Source organism: Thrips palmi, unplaced genomic scaffold, assembly GCF_012932325.1.
Source record: "Thrips palmi isolate BJ-2018 unplaced genomic scaffold, TpBJ-2018v1 HiC_scaffold_8, whole genome shotgun sequence".
NCBI classification, from domain to species: domain Eukaryota; kingdom Metazoa; phylum Arthropoda; class Insecta; order Thysanoptera; family Thripidae; genus Thrips; species Thrips palmi.
The window spans coordinates 1,480,082-1,501,956 of record NW_023144635.1 but is presented as its reverse complement, the minus strand read 5'-3'; the positions used below and the strand labels follow the sequence as shown (position 1 = coordinate 1,501,956).

The following is a 21,875-nucleotide window of genomic DNA, read 5'->3' as shown; positions in this document are numbered from 1 at the left end:
AGAATAAAAGCCAATGTGAGGGGTGCCCCTGGCGATGGGAAAAAAGAAACGAACGAAAGAAAAAAGGAGGAGGGAAAGAGGTTTTTCGAAAAAAAGAGGAAAAAAAGGAAAAAGACAAAAGAAAAAGGAAAAAATTTTGAAAAAAAGAGGAAAAAAGGGGGAAAAAAAAAGGGGGGCGAAAGGTGATAAAATGCAGTAAAGAGGGGAAATAAAAGAAAAAAATGGGAGGGAAAAAAAACGGCCACCAAAGCAAGGCCCTCCAAATTGAAAGAAATTCGAATTTTCCAACAGGGAGGAACAAGAAGAAACTTTTCCGATACGGAAAATACGTTACGAAACGGACGCCTCAGAAAGGGGCCTTTTTCTGATGCTTTTCCCCTTACGTAAAAAAAGATAAAAAATCCGGAGGACCCTTTTTTGGAATTCCATGTTTCGGAAAACCCAAAAACGAGTTTTTGAAAGAATAAAAACCACCGTTTACGCGGTGTCCCCGGCCCGCGTTTTGCAACCGTGGTGTCAAAATGAAAATTTTCACTTTTATGGATCACTGCGAGAAAAAAAAAGTACGGAAAAAGTATGGATCATGTCTGGTCAATAATTTGCCTGGACCGTCCGTACCTGTCCTACTACGGAACTTCCGTACCTTTTTTGAGTCTATATCATTTCTCCTACCTAAATGTTCGCCTACCTGTCTATTTCGCCTACCTATATTTCGCCTACCTAATAAAAATATTGAATAAAAATATTCAATAAAATATTGCCATTTATCGCCTACCTATAGTTCGCCTACCTAATAAAAAAATTAAATAAAAATATTCAAAAAAAAAAACGAAAAAATCGGCGGCAAAAAGTGGCAATACGAAAGTCTCAAGGAGACCCGCCGATCGGGGCCCTTCCGGGTTCTTATTGGGAACGCGGGGTTCTTTTGGCGGCCCCCTGCCGGGGCTTCGGAACCAGATTAGGGGTTCCCCGGGGTAATTGGGTTTGGCCCCACCCAAAGTCCCGGCGGTTTTTTGGGGCCCGTAGAGCCAGTTCGGGGCCCTTAACCCTCGAGGGGTTTCAAAATTGGGTTATTTGACCCCAAACCCCGGGCCGGCTGTTCAACTCCTTTTAACCCTGACCCCAGCCAGGAACCCCCCCTTGCCGGGGGCGGGGTCCAATTTTCTTTTAAATTCCTTCAAGAAATTGGTCCCAAAAAAATTTGGTATTTACCGGTCCCAAACCCCGGGACCTGCTGCTTCCCACATCATGCTCTTAACCACTGAGCCACCGGGACGCCATGGCACCCGCCCTGCCTGCGCTGGTACTCAATCTTCTCTGGATATACCTCCCCAAGCAATTGGTCGCCGAAAAAATTGTTTACTACCGGTCCCGAACCCGGGACCTGCTGCTTCCCACATCATGCTTTTAAACCACTGAGCCACCGGGACGCCATGGCACCCGCCCTCCTGCGCTGGTACTCAATCTTCTCTGGATATACCTCCCCAAGCAATTGGTCGCCGAAAAAATTGTGTTACTACCGGTCCCGAACCCGGGACCTGCTGCTTCCCACACTCCCTTTAACCCTGAGCCACCGGGCGCCATGGCACCCCCCCTTTCCTGCGCTGGTACTCAATCTTCTCTGGATATACCTCCCCAAGCAATTGGTCGCCGAAAAAATTGGTTACTACCGGTCCCGAACCCGGGACCTGCGCTTCCCACAACTGCTCTTAACCCTGACCCACCGGGCGCCATGGCACCCGCCTTGCCAGCGCTGGTACTTTTCCTCTCTGGATAGACCTCGTCAAGAAGTCGGTTGCCTCTGCCGAAAAATATGCTCATGGCACTAGCCTCGAACCCGAGACCTGCCAGTCAGGAACGCAGCACTCTAACCACTGCGCTACTTGGTTGCTACGCACACCGGTTGGTTGCGCGCTCACCCCATCGCCGAAGTTATTATTTGTCCAGCATCAAGCAAGATGGGTGGCTATTGAAGTTTGGCGCCAGGTTGGTGGCGTGCATAGCATCCTGGTAGCGCCGTGGTTAGAGTGCTGCGTTCCTGACTGGCAGGTCTCGGGTTCGAGGCTAGTGCCATGAGCATATTTTTCGGCAGAGGCAACCGACTTCTTGACGAGGTCTATCCAGAGAAGATTGAGTACCAGCGCAGGCAGGGCGGGTGCTATGGCGCCCCGGTGGCTCAGTGGCTAAGAGCATGATGTGGGAAGCATCAGGTCCCGGGTTCGGGACCGGTAGTATACACAATTTTTTCGGCGATCAATTGCTTGGGGAGGTATATCCAGAGAAGATTGAGTACCAGCGCAGGCAGGGCGGGTGCCATGGCGTCCCGGTGGCTCAGTGGTTAAGAGCATGATGTGGGAAGCAGCAGGTCCCGGGTTCGGGACCGGTAGTATATACAATTTTTTCGGCGACCAATTGCTTGGGGAGGTATATCCAGAGAAGATTGAGTACCAGCGCAGGCAGGGCGGGTGCCATGGCGTCCCGGTGGCTCAGTGGTTAAGAGCATGATGTGGGAAGCAGCAGGTCCCGGGTTCGAGACCGCTCAAAGTACCATTTTTTCGGGACCAGATTTCTCGAACGGCAGCTCAAGAGGAGTTGCGACATCGCCGCCGACAAGCTGGTTCGGTGGCTGAGCGGTCAGGGTAGAGGAGTTGACTAGACTCGGCACTCGGGGTCGCGGGTTCAAATACCCAATGTGACCCCTCTGAGGTAAGGCCTCTGAATCTGGACTCTCACTGTACCACAGAAACCGCGCGCACTTCGGGTGGGCCAGCCCAATACGAACCCACTAATCTGTCGAATTGCGCGGCAGGGAGCGTCGGATGAAGGCCCGGTTCCCATAAGAACACCGAAGCTGATCGGCGGGTCTCCTTGAGACTTTCGTATTGCCACTTTTTGCCGCCGATTTTTTCGTTTTTTTGTTGAATATTTTTATTTAATTTTTTTATTAGGTAGGCGAACTATAGGTAGGCGATAAATGGCAATATTTTATTGAATATTTTTATTCAATATTTTTATTAGGTAGGCGAAATATAGGTAGGCGAAATAGACAGGTAGGCGAACATTTAGGTAGGAGAAATGAACAACTCCCCCTTTTTTCCGTACCCGATTACATTAGTTCTTATGGGACAAGTACGGGCGTTCCGTACTTTTTTCCGTACTTCCTTATCATTTTCGTCTGTACATTTTCCGTACAAAACTACGGAATTTTTATCAGTGATTATAGAATGAAACCACTGTGGGGCAATACCTTTTTTCAGCGATTTAGAAAGGAACGCCTACTGTGCGAGTTTCACTTTTCAAACCCAGATTTGAGGCTTTTGGCGCGTTTTTCAGCCGCCCATTCGGGCGGGGAATGACTGCGGGAATGGCGGCGCGGTTCGCCGCAGCGGACGTGTCAAAGAACACGGGGTCGGCAGCCGTCGGCATCGCCGGGAGGGACAGGGGCTGGCGGGGGGATGAGCGAAGAAAGAGGAAAAGTATGAAAGGGCGGTGCCTATGCCGCAATCACTGACGAGCAGTGGCAGTCAATCAGGGTGAGGCAAAGGCCCTGGCACAGCCCGGCACAGCCTTTGGTACTCTCTGAGCCTCAGTGACTCGTCACGGGTCATGTCCCTTGTTCTTATTGTGGCGCGCAGCTTTCACAGATGGGCCCTCCCCAAGTATTCCACGAGTCCGCGGCGCCGCTCTGTTCACCTCGCCGTCCGTCCCCGTCCGCGCGGGTGGACCGTCAGGGACCGTCGTGGCGGGCCGTCCGATTTCAGTTTCCTCTGCTCCACGTCTCCGTGGACTTGGGATCTCGGCGTTGTAATCGGGCCACTCGCACCTTCGGCCTGCGGGTCCTGGGCCCTGGGCCCGACCGGCCGGGCACCCGCACCTCCTTCGGCATGCAGACTGGCGCGCTGCTCACACGTCTTCACAATCTTGACTTCAGGGGGAGGGGAGGGGCGAAAGTGGGGCGGCACTGTCGTGATCCTGGACAAGCTCGCCGCCATTGTTCCGCCCTTGCAAACTTAATTAAAAGGAGAGGCAGGGGGGGCTTGACGCTTGGCTGGCGCTGCCGCGTGCGACCTACCGCCCACCCCAGCCCGGCCGTGGGCCCTGGGCTGTGGGCCCTGGGCTGTGGGCCCTGGGCTGTGGGCCCTGCCCCGGGCCCTGGCCTGTCGTTGCCCTGCAGCCACAGCGAAGCGGCTGAGGCAGGCGACCTTTCACTCGCCGAAATCCTCCGACCTTTCAGTCGGCCGCACTGCCACTGCAAACGCGCGCACCTTGTCCGGCGATCGCGGCCTGAAAAACACAAAAAGGCAGGCGGAGCGGAGCGCGAAGCGGAGCCGCTAGGTCAGGGAATTTTAATTGTCGGGCCGGGAAAGCCGCGCGCCCGGAAATTGCTGCTGAGAGCACGCACTGCTCGGGCCGCTCGCCCGGCGTCCTCGGCGCGCTCGGCGCCCAGGCGGGAATAACAGTTTCGCGCGACGGGCGCCGAGGCCGGCGAGGCCGACGAGGAGGCCGACGCGGGGGCCGGGACGGCACGTCGTTTCGCTGCTGCGCCGGCATTCTGACGGCCTTAATCAATGTCGGCCCTCGCTCACGACGCCAGCGCGTCCAACTCGCTAAGCCCGTTACCACCGCAGTTACACCGTATCGAGGGGCGGGGCGGGGCGGGGCGGGGCGGCGTGGAGCAGCAACACCGCGGCGCCGACACCCACCAAACTTGCGACACTAATCTCTGGAAATTTTCGCGGCGCGCACACAACGCGCCGCTTTTTCCCCGCTTGGAACTTTTCCAGCAGTGTTGATGGCGGCGGTGCGGCGAAGGCCAAGTCGCGCCTATCGGGGCGTGGCGTGGCGTGGCGGGGCGTGGCGGGGCGGGGGGCAGGGCGCAACGCGACGGTATGGATCATTGGCTCGCAGCGAGACACTCATTGGTTTGCCTCTGCCTCGCGGCGCGTCGCGGGGCGTCGCGGGGCGTCGCGGCGCCTCGTGGGCGGGCTAACGCGCCAACTTTGATGCGCTGCGCTCTTCCTCCACGTCAAATCGCAGCCTCGGGCGAGAGGCACTGCGCCATTCGTTTCGGCGAACTGGCCGAGGAGGCACTCCTATGATGGCACTCACCTTTCAGCTTGTGCGTACCAGGCCATTACACGAAGGAGCAGTAGTTGGGTGGGCTGCGAGCCGCGGCGCCCCGCCTGGGGGCGGACCGCAATGGGGGAAGGATGTGGGATTGTGGCTTGGAAATTTCCCAGGGGTGAAACTTGCCGGGTGGATCCTGCAGCTTGCCGCCGCCGACGCGGGTCCGCGGCAGGAACTACCCCCTAATGGCGCGGCCGCTTCACTGAGCTACGCCACTGGCGGAGTGGAAATATCCCCCGACGGTGCGGCAGCCTCGGCTACGCCACTGGTGATGCGGAACCGTCCCCTGGCGCGGCCGCTTCACTCGGTGGCGGAGCAGGGACATTCCCTCTGAAATGACGGCCCCTCACATGCCACCACGCCTCCGGCTCGCTGAGCCATCGCCACTTGCGGTCTCGAAGCACGAGGCTCAGGCCTTTTATTTTGGCAGGACACCTCGGCGCCAGGTAACAACAACAGCATGCAGCGACAACAAAAGGCAGGGGGGCCGCGGTTGGATCGTTGAGGTAGGGAGGTTGGCGTGCACCGGCCCGCACCGCGCCGGGACGCGCCGCGCCACCAGACGCCAAAACTTCCCTAAACTCCCGCTCCCCTCCCTCCTTCTCGGTTCCTCGCCTCGGGGCCTCCGCCAGCCAGAGCCAGCCAGACTGGCAGACTGCTGTCCGAGGTGCTACAGTTCGAAATGAAATCGGTGTCAAGCGGTAAAGCCCTGGGCTGGGCCTGGCTGGGCCTGGCTGGGCCTGGCCGAAAACAGGGAAACTGTCAATTAGACGGACACAAAGCACAAAGCACGCGCCGCCCATTGTGTTCCGTGATTAATTTTCGTTCCGCGGAATGCTTTCGGCTCGACGCGCTGTCGTCGCCGCGTTTATGTACACCTCTCCGCCAGGCGTTTTTGGAGGGAGCTTCATAATTTGGCGTCCGCTCCGCCGCGAACCGCCCCGCAGCCCGCTTGGATGCCAGCCTCGTTCCGCGGCGCACCGCGGCGGTCTGCCGCGTCACGGCCGGCTGATCATCCTCGTCGTTATTAATCAGGTCATTACCGTGGGTGGGGCGGCCTCGGACAACGCTACTCTTCACGCAGGAGGAGTTGCTTCAAACAGCTATGTTGAAAAGTTCCTTTTCCCTTTCAAATTCCCTGAAGTTACGTGGCGTTTAAGGCTGTTATTTCCTGCGTTGTGCGCTTGAAGGCGAACATATTGGACGCAATCAATGGAAGAGGAACAGTAGTGGCGACAGAGGACGCTGTGGCATGTTGCGTGTTTCGTTTTTTCTCTGTTTTCCGCTAAATGGCGATGGCGTGCGGTTTGTCCGTTCGTGCTGTCGATGGACCGAAACTCGGCGAGCACTGGTCGCGACAGCGCGGAGCGTCGAGGCCCTAGTACACCGCCGGCTGCAGCGACATGGAGGGAGCTCCGTCGCACCGAGGGGCCGGAACATGACGCAGCTGAAGCGGACCCGTGCCGAATTTCGCGGCGAAAGCCATCGGCGCTCCGAGGCGGGCTCCAGGCGCCACAACAAGGCCCGCGGCGCGCCCTGTCGATACGACCGATAATTGGAAGAGCGGCACTGCGGCCTGTTTCGCGAGGGTTTGATCAAGGGTTCACTGGTCAAGGGTCCATTCGGTCCAAGGGCCCCACCAAGGACCGGCCTAGGATTGGACCTGCACTGAACACGGGTCTGAACAAGGATCGGACCAAAAAGCTGAGCAAGGATCTGCACTAAGGGTCCGCCCGATAAGAATCCGCCAAGGGTCTGATCATGTTCGGCAGGATCCAAGCTGGCTTTAAGTGCGGTGCATTCGTCCTGCTCCTCAGCTCCTTGGCCCTGCTGGCGGCTACCATCCCGACGGCCACGTGCACGGAGGTAAGTCACTTACATTTCCACATTCGCAGACTCAGTGCTAAATACGACGTCACCCCTCAGCCTCTGTAATTTCCAGACGTCGCTCGGCCGAAGCGCCGGCAGGCCCAAGCGGCATCTGCACTTCGTTGTCGGAAGAAAGCGGAAGCCGGGCCGTCACGACGGTGGCGACGCAACGGTTATCGACGCTGGCAGTAACGGCAGCACCGTGCTGGTCGGGAGCCTGTCCTCCGGGAGCACCGCGTCTTCCGGGGTAAACGTCGGCGGTGGCGGTGGCGGCACGCCCCCCGGAAGTGCTGGAGTGAACATCGGCGCCAGCGGGGACGCCGCGAGCCGCGTCGGTACCAACGGCCAGTCTCCCGATAGCGGCGGGAACGCCTACGCCGCCGGGGGCTACGCACCTGGCAGCTACCCGTCGGGAAGCTACACGCCAGGCAGTTATTCGTCTGGCAGCTACGACCCAGGGAACTATAACCCAGGCAGCTACACCCCAGGTAGCTACGCCCCAGGAAGCTACACCCCAGGAAGTTACACCCCAGGCAGCTACACCCCAGGCAGCTACACCCCAGGAAGCTACGCCCAAGGGAACTACGCACAAAGCGAATACTCTGCTGCTGCCACCGACCAATGGGCGGCGCCACTCGGCTACGCTAACGGCGGCGTCTCCGGCGGCTACTCCGGCGACCGCACTGGCATCGGAGAGGGCGCGGCCTTTCCAGGCGCAGTGGGCTACGCAGCGCAGGGCACGTCAACCCAGGGCGGCGGTGGCTTCGACAGCAGTGGTCCTACTCGATTCTCAGCGGGAATGGGCGGGCCAGCGAGTTACATAGACGGCCGTGGCCCCGACAACGCAGACAGTGGCTCACTCGACATCGCTGTGGGTGGCGCTGACGGTACTCAGGGCGGGGAATCTGGATCTTGGTCGGGCAAGAGGCCACACTCAAACGTGAACGTCAATTTTGGGAACAATGATGGGGTGGTTGTGGGCCAGCAGGGCCAGGGTGCGAGTGGGGGTCGCAGAGGACAAAGTTCTAGTTTTTCTGGCGAGGGCGGAGGCGAAAACAAAGCGGGTTCCGGTGGCGAGGAAGGCGGTTTGGCGGGTGGCAGAACTGGTGCGGGGGCGACCGCGCAGGAAAATTTCTCAGACAGTAATGTTCCTTTTCCGCGCCCGCCGCAGGGGCCGCAGGGCTGGGGTGGCGGCGAGTACCGTCCTCCTGGAATGCGGCCCCCGGTAAACACGGGTACTAACGGCGGCACCAATGTTGCTCGCCCCGATTTCCAGGCAAACTTTCAAAATTCGGCCAACCAGCAGGCTGCTGCAGCGGGGTCTGCGTCTCTACCGTATTCACAAAATAGAGAGCCGGGGCCAAATTCACAATATCAGTTTTCAGGTGGGGGGTCAGGTGGAGAGGAGTACAGACCTGAACAGTCAGACGATGGATACGCAGAAGCACCGTCGCCGCCTATCATGATGAGTGGGCAGGGCTATTCCAACGCGGGGGTCAATATTGGTGGCGTTGGAAGTGTTCCCAATCCTGCGGAATCGCAGAGGCCACTCTCACGGCCGAGCAGCGGCAACGCGCCAAGTACAATCCACCTGGGACCGCAAACAATTGGGCAAAATTCTGCCATCCGGCCTGGCCACCTTCGTCCGCCAAATCTATCCGTAAGTAGTTCAAATGTCGGTGGAAGTTTGCAGAGTGCGAGTATGACTGGGAGCAATTCAAACGTCCCTCGCCCTCAACAAATACCAGAAAAGCTGCCGTCTGGAGGTGGTTGGCAAGGAGCTCGACGAAACAATTCTCGTCCTTCCGGCATGGCTGGTAACCTTCCGTCTGCTGGTGGTAGTATGGTTGGCGGAAGTGGAAATTTTCCTCACCCTCGGCCAATGCCAGAAAATATATCACCTGAAAATGGTATGCAAGGCGGGCGACCAAACTATTCCCGTCCTCCAGGCATGACCGGTAACTTCCCTACCGGAGGTAGTAATAATAATTTCCCGCGCCCCCAAGCGATTTCGGGAAACTTTTCATCAGGTCAGAATCATCAAGCTGGACGACCGCACTTTTCCACTCCGTCAGGCATATCGGTTAACCTCCCTGCTGGTAATGGGGGCAGTGGCAATTTTCCTCGCCCTCCATCAACATCAGAAAACCTGTCGTCCGGAACCGGCGGTATGCATGGTGGGCGGCCAAATTTCCCCCGTCCTCCAGGCATGTCGGGTAACTTCCCTTCTGCTGGTGGGGCTGGTGGAAACTTTCCTCGCCCTCAGTCAATGCCAGAAAATCTGTCACCAGGAACCAGTGGCATGCAGGGTGGAAGACCAAATTCTTCTCGTCCTCCAGGCATGTCGGGTAACTTCCCACCTGCTGGTGGCGGCAGTGGAAACTTACCTCGTCCTCAGTCAATGCTAGAAAATTTGCCATCCGGAGCGGGCAGCACGCAGGTTGGGAGACCAAACTTTTCCCGTCCTCAAGGCATATCAGGAAACTTTCCTTCTGCAGGTGGAGGCATGCCTGTGGGCAATGGAAATATGCCTCGCCCTCCATCAATGCCAGAAGGCATGTCATTTGGAGGAGGCATGCAAGCTGGGCGACCAAATCTTTCTGGCCAGTCCGGTATGTCAGGGGTAGGGGGAGGCCTGTCACAAGGTGGGAGCGCGGGACTCCCAAGCAAGCTACCTGGGACAAGTGGTGGGTTGTCTAGCGTGGGTGGTAGCTTGCCATCCTTACCCAAACCCCCAAGCATGTCAGGTCTGCCGGGTAGTAATATGCCTTCCTTTCCTCGTCCTCCAAATGTAGGCGGAGGAATGCCAAATTTTTCACAACCACCCGGACTGGGAGGAGGGCTTCCATCAGGTGGTGGTGGTAGTGGGCTATCAGGAAACATCCCTGTAGGAAGTATGGGGCTGCCAACCTCCGGATCTGGCTTACCAAGGCCTCCAAGCATATCGGGAGGAAACTTGCCTTCCTTGCCCCGCCCACCAGGGCTTTCAGGGATGGGCGGGGGAATGCCCAATTTTTCACAACCACCTGGACTTGGAGGAGGGATTGCGTCAGGTGGAGGCGGCGGGCTTTCAGGCAACATTCCTGGAGGAAGTGGGGGTTTGTCAGGCATCAGTTCTGGTCTGCCAAAGCCTCCTAATATATCGGGTGGAAATTTGCCTTCCTTGCCCCGTCCACCAGGAATGAGTGGAGGAATGCCTAATTTTTCCCCACCCTCCGGATTGGGAGGAGGGCTTTCCTCAGGCGGAGGTGGTGGGCTTTCAGCCAACATTCCTGGGGGAAGTGGGGGGTTGTCAGGCATGGGTTCTGGCCTGCCAAAGCCACCAAGCATATCAGGCGGAAATTTGCCCCGTCCACCAGGATTTAGTGGAGGAATGCCCAATGTTTCCCCACCATCCGGATTGGGAGGAGGGCTTTCTTCAGGCGGAGGCAGTGGGCTTTCGGGGAACATTCCTGGGACAAGTGGTGGGTTGGCAGGCATGGGATCAAACTTGCCCGGCTTGCCAAAACCACCAAGCCTGTCGGGAAGCCTACCGAGTGGTAGTTTACCATCCCTGCCCCGACCGCCAGGACTTTCGGGAATGAGTGGAGCTTCTGCACTACCCGGAACGGGCGGCAATTCACCTGGGGGCACCTTACCAATGGGAATAGGGTGCGGTCACATGTCTGGTCACCACCAACACCACCAACACATGATGCAGGTGATGCACGATAAAGCCGAGACGGTCAAAGCCATTCTGGAAACTGCGGGCAGGGTGGCGAGCAGCATGCAAGGAGGTGGAGGGCTGCAGGGCATGGGAGGTGGTACAGCAAATCAAGGTGGAGGTATCGGCGGAAGTTTACCTACGCTACCTAGCACTCCTCAGTTGCCAGGAATGGGAAGTAGTGGTTTAGGTGGAAGTGGAGGACTGTCTGGGGGAAGCATGCCTAATTTGCCAAGTGTGCCAGGAATGGGCAGTGGTTCAGGTGGTGGTGGAGGTATATCGGTAGGAAGCATGCCCAATTTGCCAAGTGTGCCAGGAATGGGTAGTGGTGGTCTAGGTGGAAGTGGAGGTCTAGCGGCGGGAAACATGCCTAATTTGCCAAGTGTGCCAGGAATTGGAGGTGGCTTGGGCAGTAGTGGCCTTGGTGGTGGAAGTCTGCCCAATTTACCAAATATTCAAGGCGTTGGAGGAGGTCTAGGGAGCGGTAATTTGCCTAGTTTGCCTAGTGTACCGGGTTTTGGAAGTGGTGGACTCGGAGGGGGAGGAGGGCTTGGCGGAGGGTCTCTCCCTAGTTTGCCAAGCTTACCAAATCTGCCAGGAGTTGGAGGAGGCATAGGGAATGGGGCACTTCCACATTTACCAAGTTTGCCTGGAAGTGGTGGGAGTCTGGGAAGTAGTGTCCTCGGGGGAGGTGGCAAAGTAGGCGGGGCAAGCGTCCCTGGGATACCTCAATTGCCACGTCCGCCGAGTATACCGAATGTGTTTGGGTAAAACGTAAGTTAAGTGAAAAAGAGTTTAATTTAAGAAATAATACGACTGATAAAAATTTTACAAATAAATGTACTGTTAACGATCAATGTTTGCCATTTTTCTTATCTTTGCAATAACTTTGTAAACTTGTAAAAAGCATCTGCGTTAGCTGAATAAAAGAGAGTCGACGTTTATGGTGTGCACGTCACGAAAACAACTTGCTGCCTAAACTTAGCACGCCGGGCCTAACTGCGTCGGGTTGCGCTGTTCGCATTAAGCTGATGGCGTGGACAACAAGGTGGTGCCACTGACAATACAGCTGGCCGTCTGTCAGCGGCAGGTCAAGCCACTTACAGACCAACGTACTGGCCTCCATGGAGGGGACAATGGGCTATGGGAGCCTTCATGAGCAGCCTTTGGCCTACCAGGCCCACACAGTGACCTCTGTGACACGCGTGTCGTCTTCTATACTGTCTAATTTCACCCACCTGCAAATGAAAAGAAAACAAAGTCAAACAAATTGGCAAAACCATAAAGTTTACAGACAGCACATGATACGTATTTTAAAAGATCGACCAATAACATTTGAAACACGGTTACGGTCGTGTTTTAAGGCAAAAGTATTGATATGAACAGAGGACGTACACATGCAAGATAATGCCAAAAGGGGCTTTCCTTGCACTGGGCACGGACGACGCGTTGCCGTATTGGCTTAGACGCGCGTTCTTCCAGGTCACCACTACAGTATTATCTTGGCTCTTACTGAGATGAGAGCCCACACGCGAGGATTAGAAGCTGCTCTGCTCTCGACCTTGTGGTGCCCTTGCCAAAATAACTTTCCCAAACTTTTGCCAGAGTGCCTGGGATGCTTCATTGCTCGTGTGAGGTCTAACAATGTGACGGTAGGCGCAACAAGGTGAGACCACGTCGGCAGCTCTTTTTAAACGCGTATTTTGGCACATAATGACTAGCACACAAAACTCAAAGAAGGAAGCTGCAGTACTTTGCCTTTTACAGTGTCAAGATGACATATGTTTGGTAAGTAGTTTGATTCTAAGCCGCGCGGTCTGGCTCGCGTCCTTTAATGTCATAAAATATGCAGACACGATTCAACATTCATCGTTTCATTTCGGAATGGCTCTCTGGTTTTGTTAAGCGCTCTTCATGTCGGAGAGACGTGACGTTGTAACCAGCAGGGCCCTGCCAAGACAGGGGTAGAGCTCTGGCCAACACGTCGGCTCATATCCGGTAGGTGGGGCCTCACCGCAGGCCCCCGCGTCAACGGGCAAGATTTACTACGAGAAGCAGAGATTATCCTCCACTACCGCCGGAAATTCAGAAGAGCGCATCCCTCGCCATGCCCGGGCGTCAGACGCTTCAGACCTAGCAGAACGTTCAGGCTCTGAGTTACAGCCCTCATGCTGGACTGTAGCACGAATTTCGATGCCGCTGTGACAACAGTCGAAATAATAAGCAAGTGACGTAAGTAAGTTGGCCGAAACCTGGCAGACACTGTTTTTCTAAGCTGGTCTAAAGGGATTTGGAAAAGAGATGCTTTGGTCTGAAAATTCATCCAACCCAGTCATTATAGCCCAAACGCCAGTATTATCGGATAACCGCATTTTTATATCACATCGAAGACACCTTGTTAAATCTTTACGCTGCGCGGACGCCTACGGTTCAAACCAGGAAAGTTAAAAGCGCACCTCGTAGCGTCTCGTCTAGGCCAAATGATGAATGCACCGCGCGTGCGTCACGGCGGCACGGCGGCGTCACGTCTGTGCGGCGAGGCGGTGGGGCGCTTTGGGTCTAGACCGCGGGGGGCAGCACTGAGCCCCTCCATCACGCAGGCCTGGGGTAATTAGAGGCTTTGGCGGACGTGCCGGCTGTCTACAAGTGTTCAAATCCATCCCGACCGCCTCAAGGCTCAAGGCGAGGCCCAACACAGTTTTTAAACGAAGAAAAGCAAATGCCTACTGGCTTAACAAGCAATATTTATAATTCTATTAAAAACCCGGGGGAAAGGTTTAGAAACGAAGCAGCCACTGTTAAGATACAATTGCGTTAACTGTTTCTCATTCCCCCTAATCTCTTTCGCCGTCGCGAGCCAATAATCCCACATTCTTGCAGCTCCGCCCGCGTCTATCTGGGTCGCGCAGAAACAGACGAGGCACGACGTCGTAACACGGGTAATGCGTGGAGCGGGTCACGAGGCACATTAGTAAATAGAACACGTCTTGAGCCGTAATCTAGAAAGCGCTCGAGCCTGAAGATGACATGGAGAATTGCTGGGCCTGCTGCTCTGCTCGCCCCGCTCGCGGCCCAATTTCAAGACAGGCAGCTGTCGTCTCTTGCGACGCGCGACGCTCGCAGCGCTGGCAACGCGTCCGAAGCGGGCGCCGCTGGCTGCGAGTCGCACCCTCCAACAAGCACACCCTCGTCACGGCCTCGCAACAATCAAATTCTGTGCTAAGGCGTGCTGGTAGTTACAGTGCAATTCTGCCTCTTCTCCTCCCCCTCTAAATTTATATTAAGAAGCAAAAAGAGAAAACGCTCATTCATTGAATAAGCATTTGGTGCACCATGAGGAAAAATGAACGTATTGCGTGATTTCCTCCAAGCAGTTATTCAAGGAGCCAAAAAAACGTATAAATACATGGCGCAACTGTTTTCACTCTTAAAGTGGGTAATGGTCGGTGCTAAAATAAACAAAAATAATTGGAAACAAGGAAGGGAAGCATGTCGTTTTGAGCTGCTCGCCACGCTGCACGTCACCAAGCCAACACAAATATAGCAAAGGGAAACGATTTTCAAACAGTCCGTTCCGGCGATACCCACTCCCTCTGGCAGGGGGAATGTGTACACACACTCGCAGGCGGACTTACACGAGCGTTTCGTGTAAGCACACACATCGTTCGGCAGGGACTTAAGAGACGTGCTCTGAGAGACTCGCGGGACCTAGTCACCTCCCCAAATAACTCCTCCGTCTGGCCGGGTCGGGGCGGCTGACAGCTCCGCTCAGCAACAAAACGACGCAACCATCAATTTGCTTTAATTATGACGTCACCTGTCGCCACTTGGCGGGCGGAGCACTGGCGGGCACTGGCGGGCCTCGGTGGGACCCCGCACCCCACCCCACTTTCCGAAAGCGGCTCCCCTTTATTCGGGCGTGATGCAGCGCTTCAGGCCGCCGGTACACGATGTTAAAAAACGGCCGCCAGAGCGCAGCACGAATCGGCTATCAATCTCTTTCGCTTGAGTGCCGGTCCACAGACTGGACGAAAGACCGGCCCCGTACAAAGGCAGCAACGGGTACGACGCGTCCAGCAGGCTGGGCTGAGGCCGGACTCGCTGGCAGGGTCTGTGAGGCCATCCATCTAGGGGGCCGGATACGGGGGACAGGCGGGGACGGCATGGGGTGGCGCGGGGCCCGCCCTTTCCGTACATATTATTAAGGCGGGGCTGGACACTCGAGTGTGACACTTCACGGCTCGGAGGACGTCCTGCCGGATCACAAGGGCGTGCGAGAAGTGCGTGGCGGAGGAGGGGACCCTGATGTGTCACGCCTTGGAGCGGCCGTGGAGTGTCGGGTGCCCCCAGGGAGCAAACCCCCCTGGCCCGCTCGCTACGCAAGTTGCCGACAGTCCGATGTGCAGACGGTCCGGCCACCAATCAGTACGTTTCGATGAGCCATTTCTGACTGGGTTGGAGCTGCGGGCCCCCACTTCTCCCCTCCATGACAAGGCGGGAACATGCCGCAGCCGAACTTGCGGTGCTGTGAGTAACAAGGGGCCATGTCTGTTGTCCGGAAGGATGCTGATCCTTGTATCAGTTTGAAGGAGAGGCAGCACTGTTCGGTCCCATATAAAACGCTGCCCTGAGTTACAAGAACCACAAAAGAACACACAGCAAAGTACAAACGTAGAAACTTTAGACGCGAAGCAGAAACACCGATTCCCTACTTTGCTGGGCAGACCGGCAAGATACAAACAGCCATCAGACCGGCTGGTCATTTTGGTCATGTCGAGATATTTATGGCAAGTCCCTAGTCCCCAGCGGACATAATAATAATGGCATAATTTAATCAAGGCCATCACAGTACAGGTACAGGCCACTAAAGCGACCCACTAATCCTGGCTATCTGGACCGCACTAATGCAATAGGGAGGCCGTGGCAGTGGCCATGGCAGTGGCGTTGGACCCTAGTCACCGCAACGGCCTTAAAGTACCCAATTCGGTTAATCTTAACGTTGTTTCCATCAGTATTAAAGGGCTGCACCGTGGGTCACCACTGCAGTGCGGAATCATTTCAGATCCCAAATAATTTTATTTCGCGCCACATCGTTGTGTCTTGTATTATTGGCCAGGAGAAAAAAAAGGGGGAGCGACCAAATAAATGTTTACGTTGGCACCAAATACACACAACTGCTATTGGCAACGGAAGCCAACACCTCCTTGAATTAGAGTTTAGCACCTGTGGAACTCGTATCACGATCGGGCAGGCGGCCAACAAATTCACCTTCTCCTTCTCTGGGACCGCTTCCACCCTGCCATACACATAGCACATTATGTATTTATTGATTCGGCAACACCGATAAATACTCGTCGAGTGTTTTGCAAATCGGCGTGCGCCACCGCCCGACGAGTCGACGTGATATCTCTCACTCGGATGGCCACGTCTCGACTCCCAAACTCGATTATTGATATTGCCGAACGACCGGGGGCAAGACAATGGTGATGATTACAAAAAGTAATGGTCCATGGACGAAGGACAGACCCCGACTCGTGACTGAAAAAGCTTTGCCGAGAGGTCGCCAGCAGGACCCCATTGCGTGGTTGCGACCATTTTCCGCGGAGCGTCACACCCGCCATTATAAGGCTCTCTCACTCGGGCCGGGCAATTGGGCAAATTTCTGGCAATCCGATTTTGGTTGCGTGGGCCGCGGGTAATGTATTTACAGCCCGGCTGTCGCGCTGTCGCCTCGACACGGGCGATGAGGTCCGTGATTAGCAAACCAAACTTTCTCCCCTTTTTTTTCCTTCCTTTTTCGCTTTAAACAGTTTACACGAGTGGCGCGATCCCGGGAAAGGAGAAAGAGAGGGAGAGAGAGGGCGGCCGCAGCAGGCCACTCCACGCCACCGCGTCGTGGTTTGGCGTCACTGGCCGGCGGCATTTCATCAGGGTAATCCCCTTTATTGAGACTGCCACGGGAGGGGAAAAAAACTCGTCAGGGCACTTGAGACTTCTCAAATACCATTACGAAGCATCTCTGATTGTCCCCACCCGGCTGCCCCGCGGGCAGGAGCCACCCCGCCCCGCCCCACGCCGCCCCACTCCAACCCGCCCCGCCTTACCGCTACAGCCGTAAGTGGCGCTGGGGAGAGAGCAGCGGCCCCCTCACCACTTATCTCTCCTCCGAGGGAATGCACAATTTATATCGCAACTTTTGCCCCCCGCGCCTCAAACAAGATAAAACTAGAAATATTTCCTCGTTGTGAAATACAGTCACCGCGATAAGGGCGGTACGTCTCACCTGTGCCGCGGGAAAAATGGAGAAAAGACGGACAGAAAGCGAGACTGCGCGCCGAGGAGACGTGCGATACGGTAATGCGAGTTCCGGAGTATAAACCAAGCAGCCGTTCGGAGGCAAGTAACTATGACAAATGCAGGAAATTAAAAAAGTAAGCTTTCTTATTTACACGGTGAGTCAGTTGAGGCGGCAAAAGGGGCTCTACCTGGCTGCTCAGTGACAGCCGACCACAAGAAGTGTGCGTTCAGCAATTAAAAGTGGAGAAAAAGTGAAACGCGGTCAGAATTTCGGCAGCGAACGCTTCAACCTCCACGCTGCCGCGTACCTAGGAGTGTCGCCGTGGAAATCCAGGCTCGGGCTAGCACTCACAAAGAACATGAACATTGCAAAACAACAAGTGGGGGAAGTCCGACAAGGCAAGGCCGGCCAGGCTAGCGGCAGGCCTGGGGAGAATCTCGAATAAGGCATTCCGTTTGTACGGCGGGACTATCGGGGTCTCCGCCTTGCCGCCTTTGACAAGCCAGCATGCTGCGCCCTTGTTGCCATTAATCAAAACTGTACACCTTCCTTGTTCCGCCCCAGGGGCCGTTATGGTAGACAAGTTCGACAGGACCCACAACAAAAAAAAATTTTAGAGAGTACGCCTGCATCCCCGCGCGTGCTTTAAAATTACCTTTATACTAAAATTTGAAATAATGGAGTTTGGGTGGACCGGCCGGGGCAAGTTCTTGCGCCTAATTGAAGCCAGGGCAGGCAGGTGCTTTGAGGTGAGCCGAGGCGCGGTGGCGTGGAGGCGCCGGGACGGACAGACGGACGGAGGGTTTGTTTGGGAAGGGCGTCCGTATAGTGTGCCCGGACTGCGGCATGGCCAGTGTGTTTATTTGGACACGGTGCGTGATAAAAGTTAGTTAATTATACAGAAGACGCGGATCTTCCATTAGGGGCACAAACTTACGAGCGCGGGGTGCGCGGCCAGGCCACAGGGCTGTAAGAAAGAAGGGGGAGGGGGTGAGGCATAAGCAAGCCCGTCCGACGTAATTTGGGAGTTGAGTACGAAAGGCAATAGCACTTCCTCTGCACGTGGAGGAGGACTTCGGTTGCTGCGAGTACCCGGGTAAGAAAGTCGGAGGCGGAGAGTTTCGTCAAATAAATAGTGAAAAAACGAAATTCACTTGTGGAAGACCCTGCTGCAGTCCCGTTGGGTTTTTTTCGTTGGTGACGGTAGCGAAAGAGTTGAAAGTTGGGCCGGTCCCGCCCGAGGCTTCTTCGTTCCGTCGCAGCCAGCCTTGCGCAAGCCTCGCCAGCGGGAGCTGGGACCTGTCCGGGCTTTACAGCAGGAAATGAAATGCACTAGACCAGTCGGCCCGGAGGAAATGTGACCGAGAAGCAGGGCGGTATGATGAACGAGGCGGGAAAAGAGAGACGCGCCGAAAATGTAATCAACACAATCTGCAATTACTATTTATTTTTGGCGGGCCCGCGGTTTTCCCCGTCCGTTACTCACTCCACCTCCTCTCCCGGCGCGTCTCGGGAACGCCACACAAAACTGATGTTTAAGTTGGCGGAGCCTTGGCGTCCATTAAGGGGCTCAATTACACGAAATTGAAACCACCTGATATAATCAACTGGCAAGCAGCCCGTGCGCCTGCCGGCGGGAGGGGGTATATTGGCTGCGTCACAGCTGAGCAGATGAACAGATGCTAATTCGGTTAGATCTCATTTGGCGGGACGAAAACGGCGAAAACAAGGCCGGCGCGGCCGGGCGCGGCGCGGTGCATGTTTTATAACCGCGACTTTCTCCGGCGACGGCGGCCCCGTCTGCATTGTCTACAGTGGCGGAACCCTTTGCAAAGAGTCTGCGGAGTACGGAGTCTGCAGCAGCGGCTGCTGACGGGGAGAAAAACCAGCGAGACTCGTCTGGAAGCTACCCCGCCACAAAACAGACGAATTATCGTCTCCTTTCCGCGGGCGGTGCCCAGCGAGTGGGTCAGGGGGTGACACGCTGTAACAGTGTGGACTGCAATGCCAGGCCGCCAGAAGGACGGGCCAATCCCACTCTTCCAGGAGCCACCCTGCCCCGCACTGGGCGTGAGAAGTTGCCTCCCAGGGATGGTGCCTCGAGAGACAGACACGCATCCGTCACAGTTTACATTTTGATGTGGGCGGACAGGCGTGGCGCGGCGAGGCGCACAGCCCAGGGCGCAGCATGGCGCAGCACAGCCGCGCAAGCAGGCCCATTACGCCACTTCCCTTTTAATTTTCCGCCTGTTTAGCCCTTTCCCATGCAGCAAAGGCATTTGGAAATTTCAATTACAGGGCCGGCCCACAGCCCAGTCCTAAACTTTAATCAAATCCTTTAGAATTAGTGACAGAAACGAATTTCCGGCCGAGGACCGGGTTTCTCGCCGGGTTTATGCCGGGAAGGAAGGCCGGGGATGCTGGCATTAAGTAGCCCTTCTTTATGGGCCGCGCGGCGTCCAGCTCAGTCCGATTGGCTCAGGCGCCGCTCGGCACGGTTCGGTTAGCGGACATTGTTGCATGCAAACAGACTTGCCACAGGTGGCAGCGCTTCCACGGTTGCGACGGCCGTTCCCCAACGTACCTGGAACAGACGGAAACGAAATAAAAATTAATGGCGGGATACTCGGGCGCAGCGCCGCGGCGAAATTGAGATTAAGTTCCGCACCCGTGCACAGCATTAAGGTTTGGAAAACAAACAACAAAAAGTTTTCCTTCCAAACGGCCTCCGTCCTTGTGTGAAACGGTGCGAGAGAGCGCGCGGCGAGTTAGTCGACTCACTTCGACACGGACGGGAGCGACCCAAATTCAAAGTCACCGCACAGGCAAGTATAACGTCTGTAACACATCGCCAAGTCTTTACGCGGCCTAAGCCGTGGGGGTGAGAGGCGCCACGCCGCTACGCCCAGTTACCTGCCAGGAAGAGACTTGAAAAGTAAAGTTTCCTCGGCTGGGTTGCCCCGAACGCAGCGGAGCCAGCCACATTAAGGACGGCGAGTCGGCGACACGGCGAGCCGAAGGGAAAGGCCACTTTGCGAATCAGGCCGGAGTGGCCTAATAGGGCCATAAAAGAGGATCAGCACACGTAAAAGACGATTACGACATTTCAATGAAAAGTGCCAGCGCGGGGATGTGCAGGGCTGGCTAGTCTGGACCACGTATCGAAAAGTCCGGACTACGCTTTCTTTTCCAACGGCGTCTGAATTTAAATTGGAAAGCTCCCAGCACAGAGGGATCAAGATTGCTCGCAGCCCGTGCTGCACTTTACTCAACCCTTTTTGTCCTCCCCATTTTGGCTTAAGCTGGCAAAACTATGCCGGCCCGGCATTCCCGCGGGAAAAGAATGGCCCTGTCGGTGGACGGGGTAATGCCAGGTGGTCCACAAACACAACACTGCGACAATAATGCGCAGTCCATTTGGCGCTAATGGGCGAAGGCGGCGCATACCCCTTACAGTGGAGGCACACACCATGCAGGAACAGGTGTTGCGTGCTCATCACAAATTAGTCAGGTGCAGCGGGACCACCACCGCGCCACCACGCGCCGACGGTCGAAACTAAAGAAACTGAAATCCTGCGGGAGCGGCGCGCCGATTCCTCCTTAAAAGGCGCCGCTGATGGCGCCCCGTAAGATTGGCACAGGCCATGAACTTGGAGAGGGCCCTGGAAACGACTTGCGAGGAGTGCGGAACGATATGGAGGGGGAAGGGGGGGGGGAGACGTCGTTCAGAAGAAGGCGGAAGGGGCTCAACAAATCCTTAATCCGATTGGAAAGCGATCGGACGAATGACTCAGAGGTGAGTCACGCGACGGCGCAGGTAATCCAGCCGAATTACAATCGACAGTGCCCCGCCGAGGCGGCCCGGCGCACCAATTATCCGAAAATGCATGCGTGACAAACAGCCCGTTTTCTTTTACGAGGTCTTGAGGCATCGCGTGAAAATTCGAGTCACTTTCAGCGCAGATTTACCGCAAACCGTTTTTTCTCCATTTAGAGTTTTTCGTGCCTCGTTTTAAAAGCGATGCTGCTCTGCTGGAAGGTTGCGCTAAATGTGCCTGTTGAGTGCAACGCCCATTGATTTCAAAACTATGAAAGAACTGTTTGAATAAAAAAATGAATGAGATAGAGATGGGAAAGAATCGACTCGGTGTTTGGTGAAAGCGTTTCAGTCGGCACTCCTCGGCCAATGGCCGATGGCTTCACCGCCTTCATGAGCGTCACGCACACCGCCTTGCAAACTTTCCCTTTGACAGCGTCCGGAGCGGCTGCGTCCTCAAAACTTGACGATCAAAAAACGGGCCAAACTTAACACAAACCTCTCACCCTCCGGACGTGGAAGCCCCTTGCATTTGGAGAAAAGGCCTTCTGGCCCCCACACCTTCCTGTGTGCACTGGTATGAGAATTTCATGAGGCGATTCGGCTTGCCCTGCGTGTGTCCCCAGACGCCATCTGCCGGCGAGTAAGTGAATCCAAACGCCTCCTAATACATGTTTCATAGCGCGGTCCGATTCATAACCGCGATGGAGTCAGTCCGGCCGAGGGCGGCTTGGCCTGACGGCCTGGCGGCCCGCCGGCCCGAGACTGGCCTGGCTTCCGGAATGGCCGCGCCGCGCTCAGAGACGCTCAGCGACGCTGCCAATACGCGTTTTATGGCGCGCTGCGTTTCACGACCAGGCATTATTCGCAGGTCGGACGCGCGTATTCGCAGCCAGCAGCCTCATTCCGAGGAGTCGTTTGGTCGCTCTGTCGCATCCGTGGGGCGTGGCGGATATGGGTTTTCACTCCTCTGGATCGTGTACAGAGTAATCACCATTACGCTTAGTGCCCCAAAAGTCGAATATTTGGACATTTTGGGGGTAAAATAGCTATCTAATCAC

General features: G+C 55.8%; 2 protein-coding genes across 4 annotated transcripts in view; one reads left to right on the top strand and one right to left on the bottom strand.

Annotated features, from left to right (window-relative positions):
* The window catches only part of LOC117653265 (alpha-2C adrenergic receptor), a 178,495-nt gene that overhangs the window by 38,528 nt on the left and 118,092 nt on the right, over window positions 1-21,875 (bottom strand). The gene's annotated exons all lie outside the window — the stretch shown is intronic.
* Window positions 6,499-11,571, top strand: LOC117653264 (collagen alpha-2(IV) chain-like). 2 transcript variants are annotated; one of them, XM_034398832.1, is made up of 3 exons: window positions 6,499-6,993; window positions 7,070-7,867; window positions 8,683-8,949. In XM_034398832.1, exons 1-3 carry the CDS (start codon window positions 6,889-6,891, stop codon window positions 8,815-8,817), a joined length of 1,038 nt encoding a protein of 345 aa, XP_034254723.1. In that variant the 5' UTR covers window positions 6,499-6,888; the 3' UTR covers window positions 8,818-8,949. The 2 variants fall into 2 exon arrangements, with proteins under 2 accessions (XP_034254723.1, XP_034254722.1); XM_034398831.1 differs by having other exon boundaries at window positions 7,070-11,571.

What these genes read in the sequence shown, in the direction of transcription:
- LOC117653264 (XM_034398831.1), top strand. Translation starts at nt 6,889, where the DNA reads ATGTTCGGCAGGATCCAAGCTGGCTTTAAGTGCGGTGCATTCGTCCTG. An exon ending in CGACGGCCACGTGCACGGAG is followed by an intron (nt 6,994 to 7,069) that starts GTAAGTCACTTA and finishes TGTAATTTCCAG; the next exon opens with ACGTCGCTCGGCCGAAGCGC.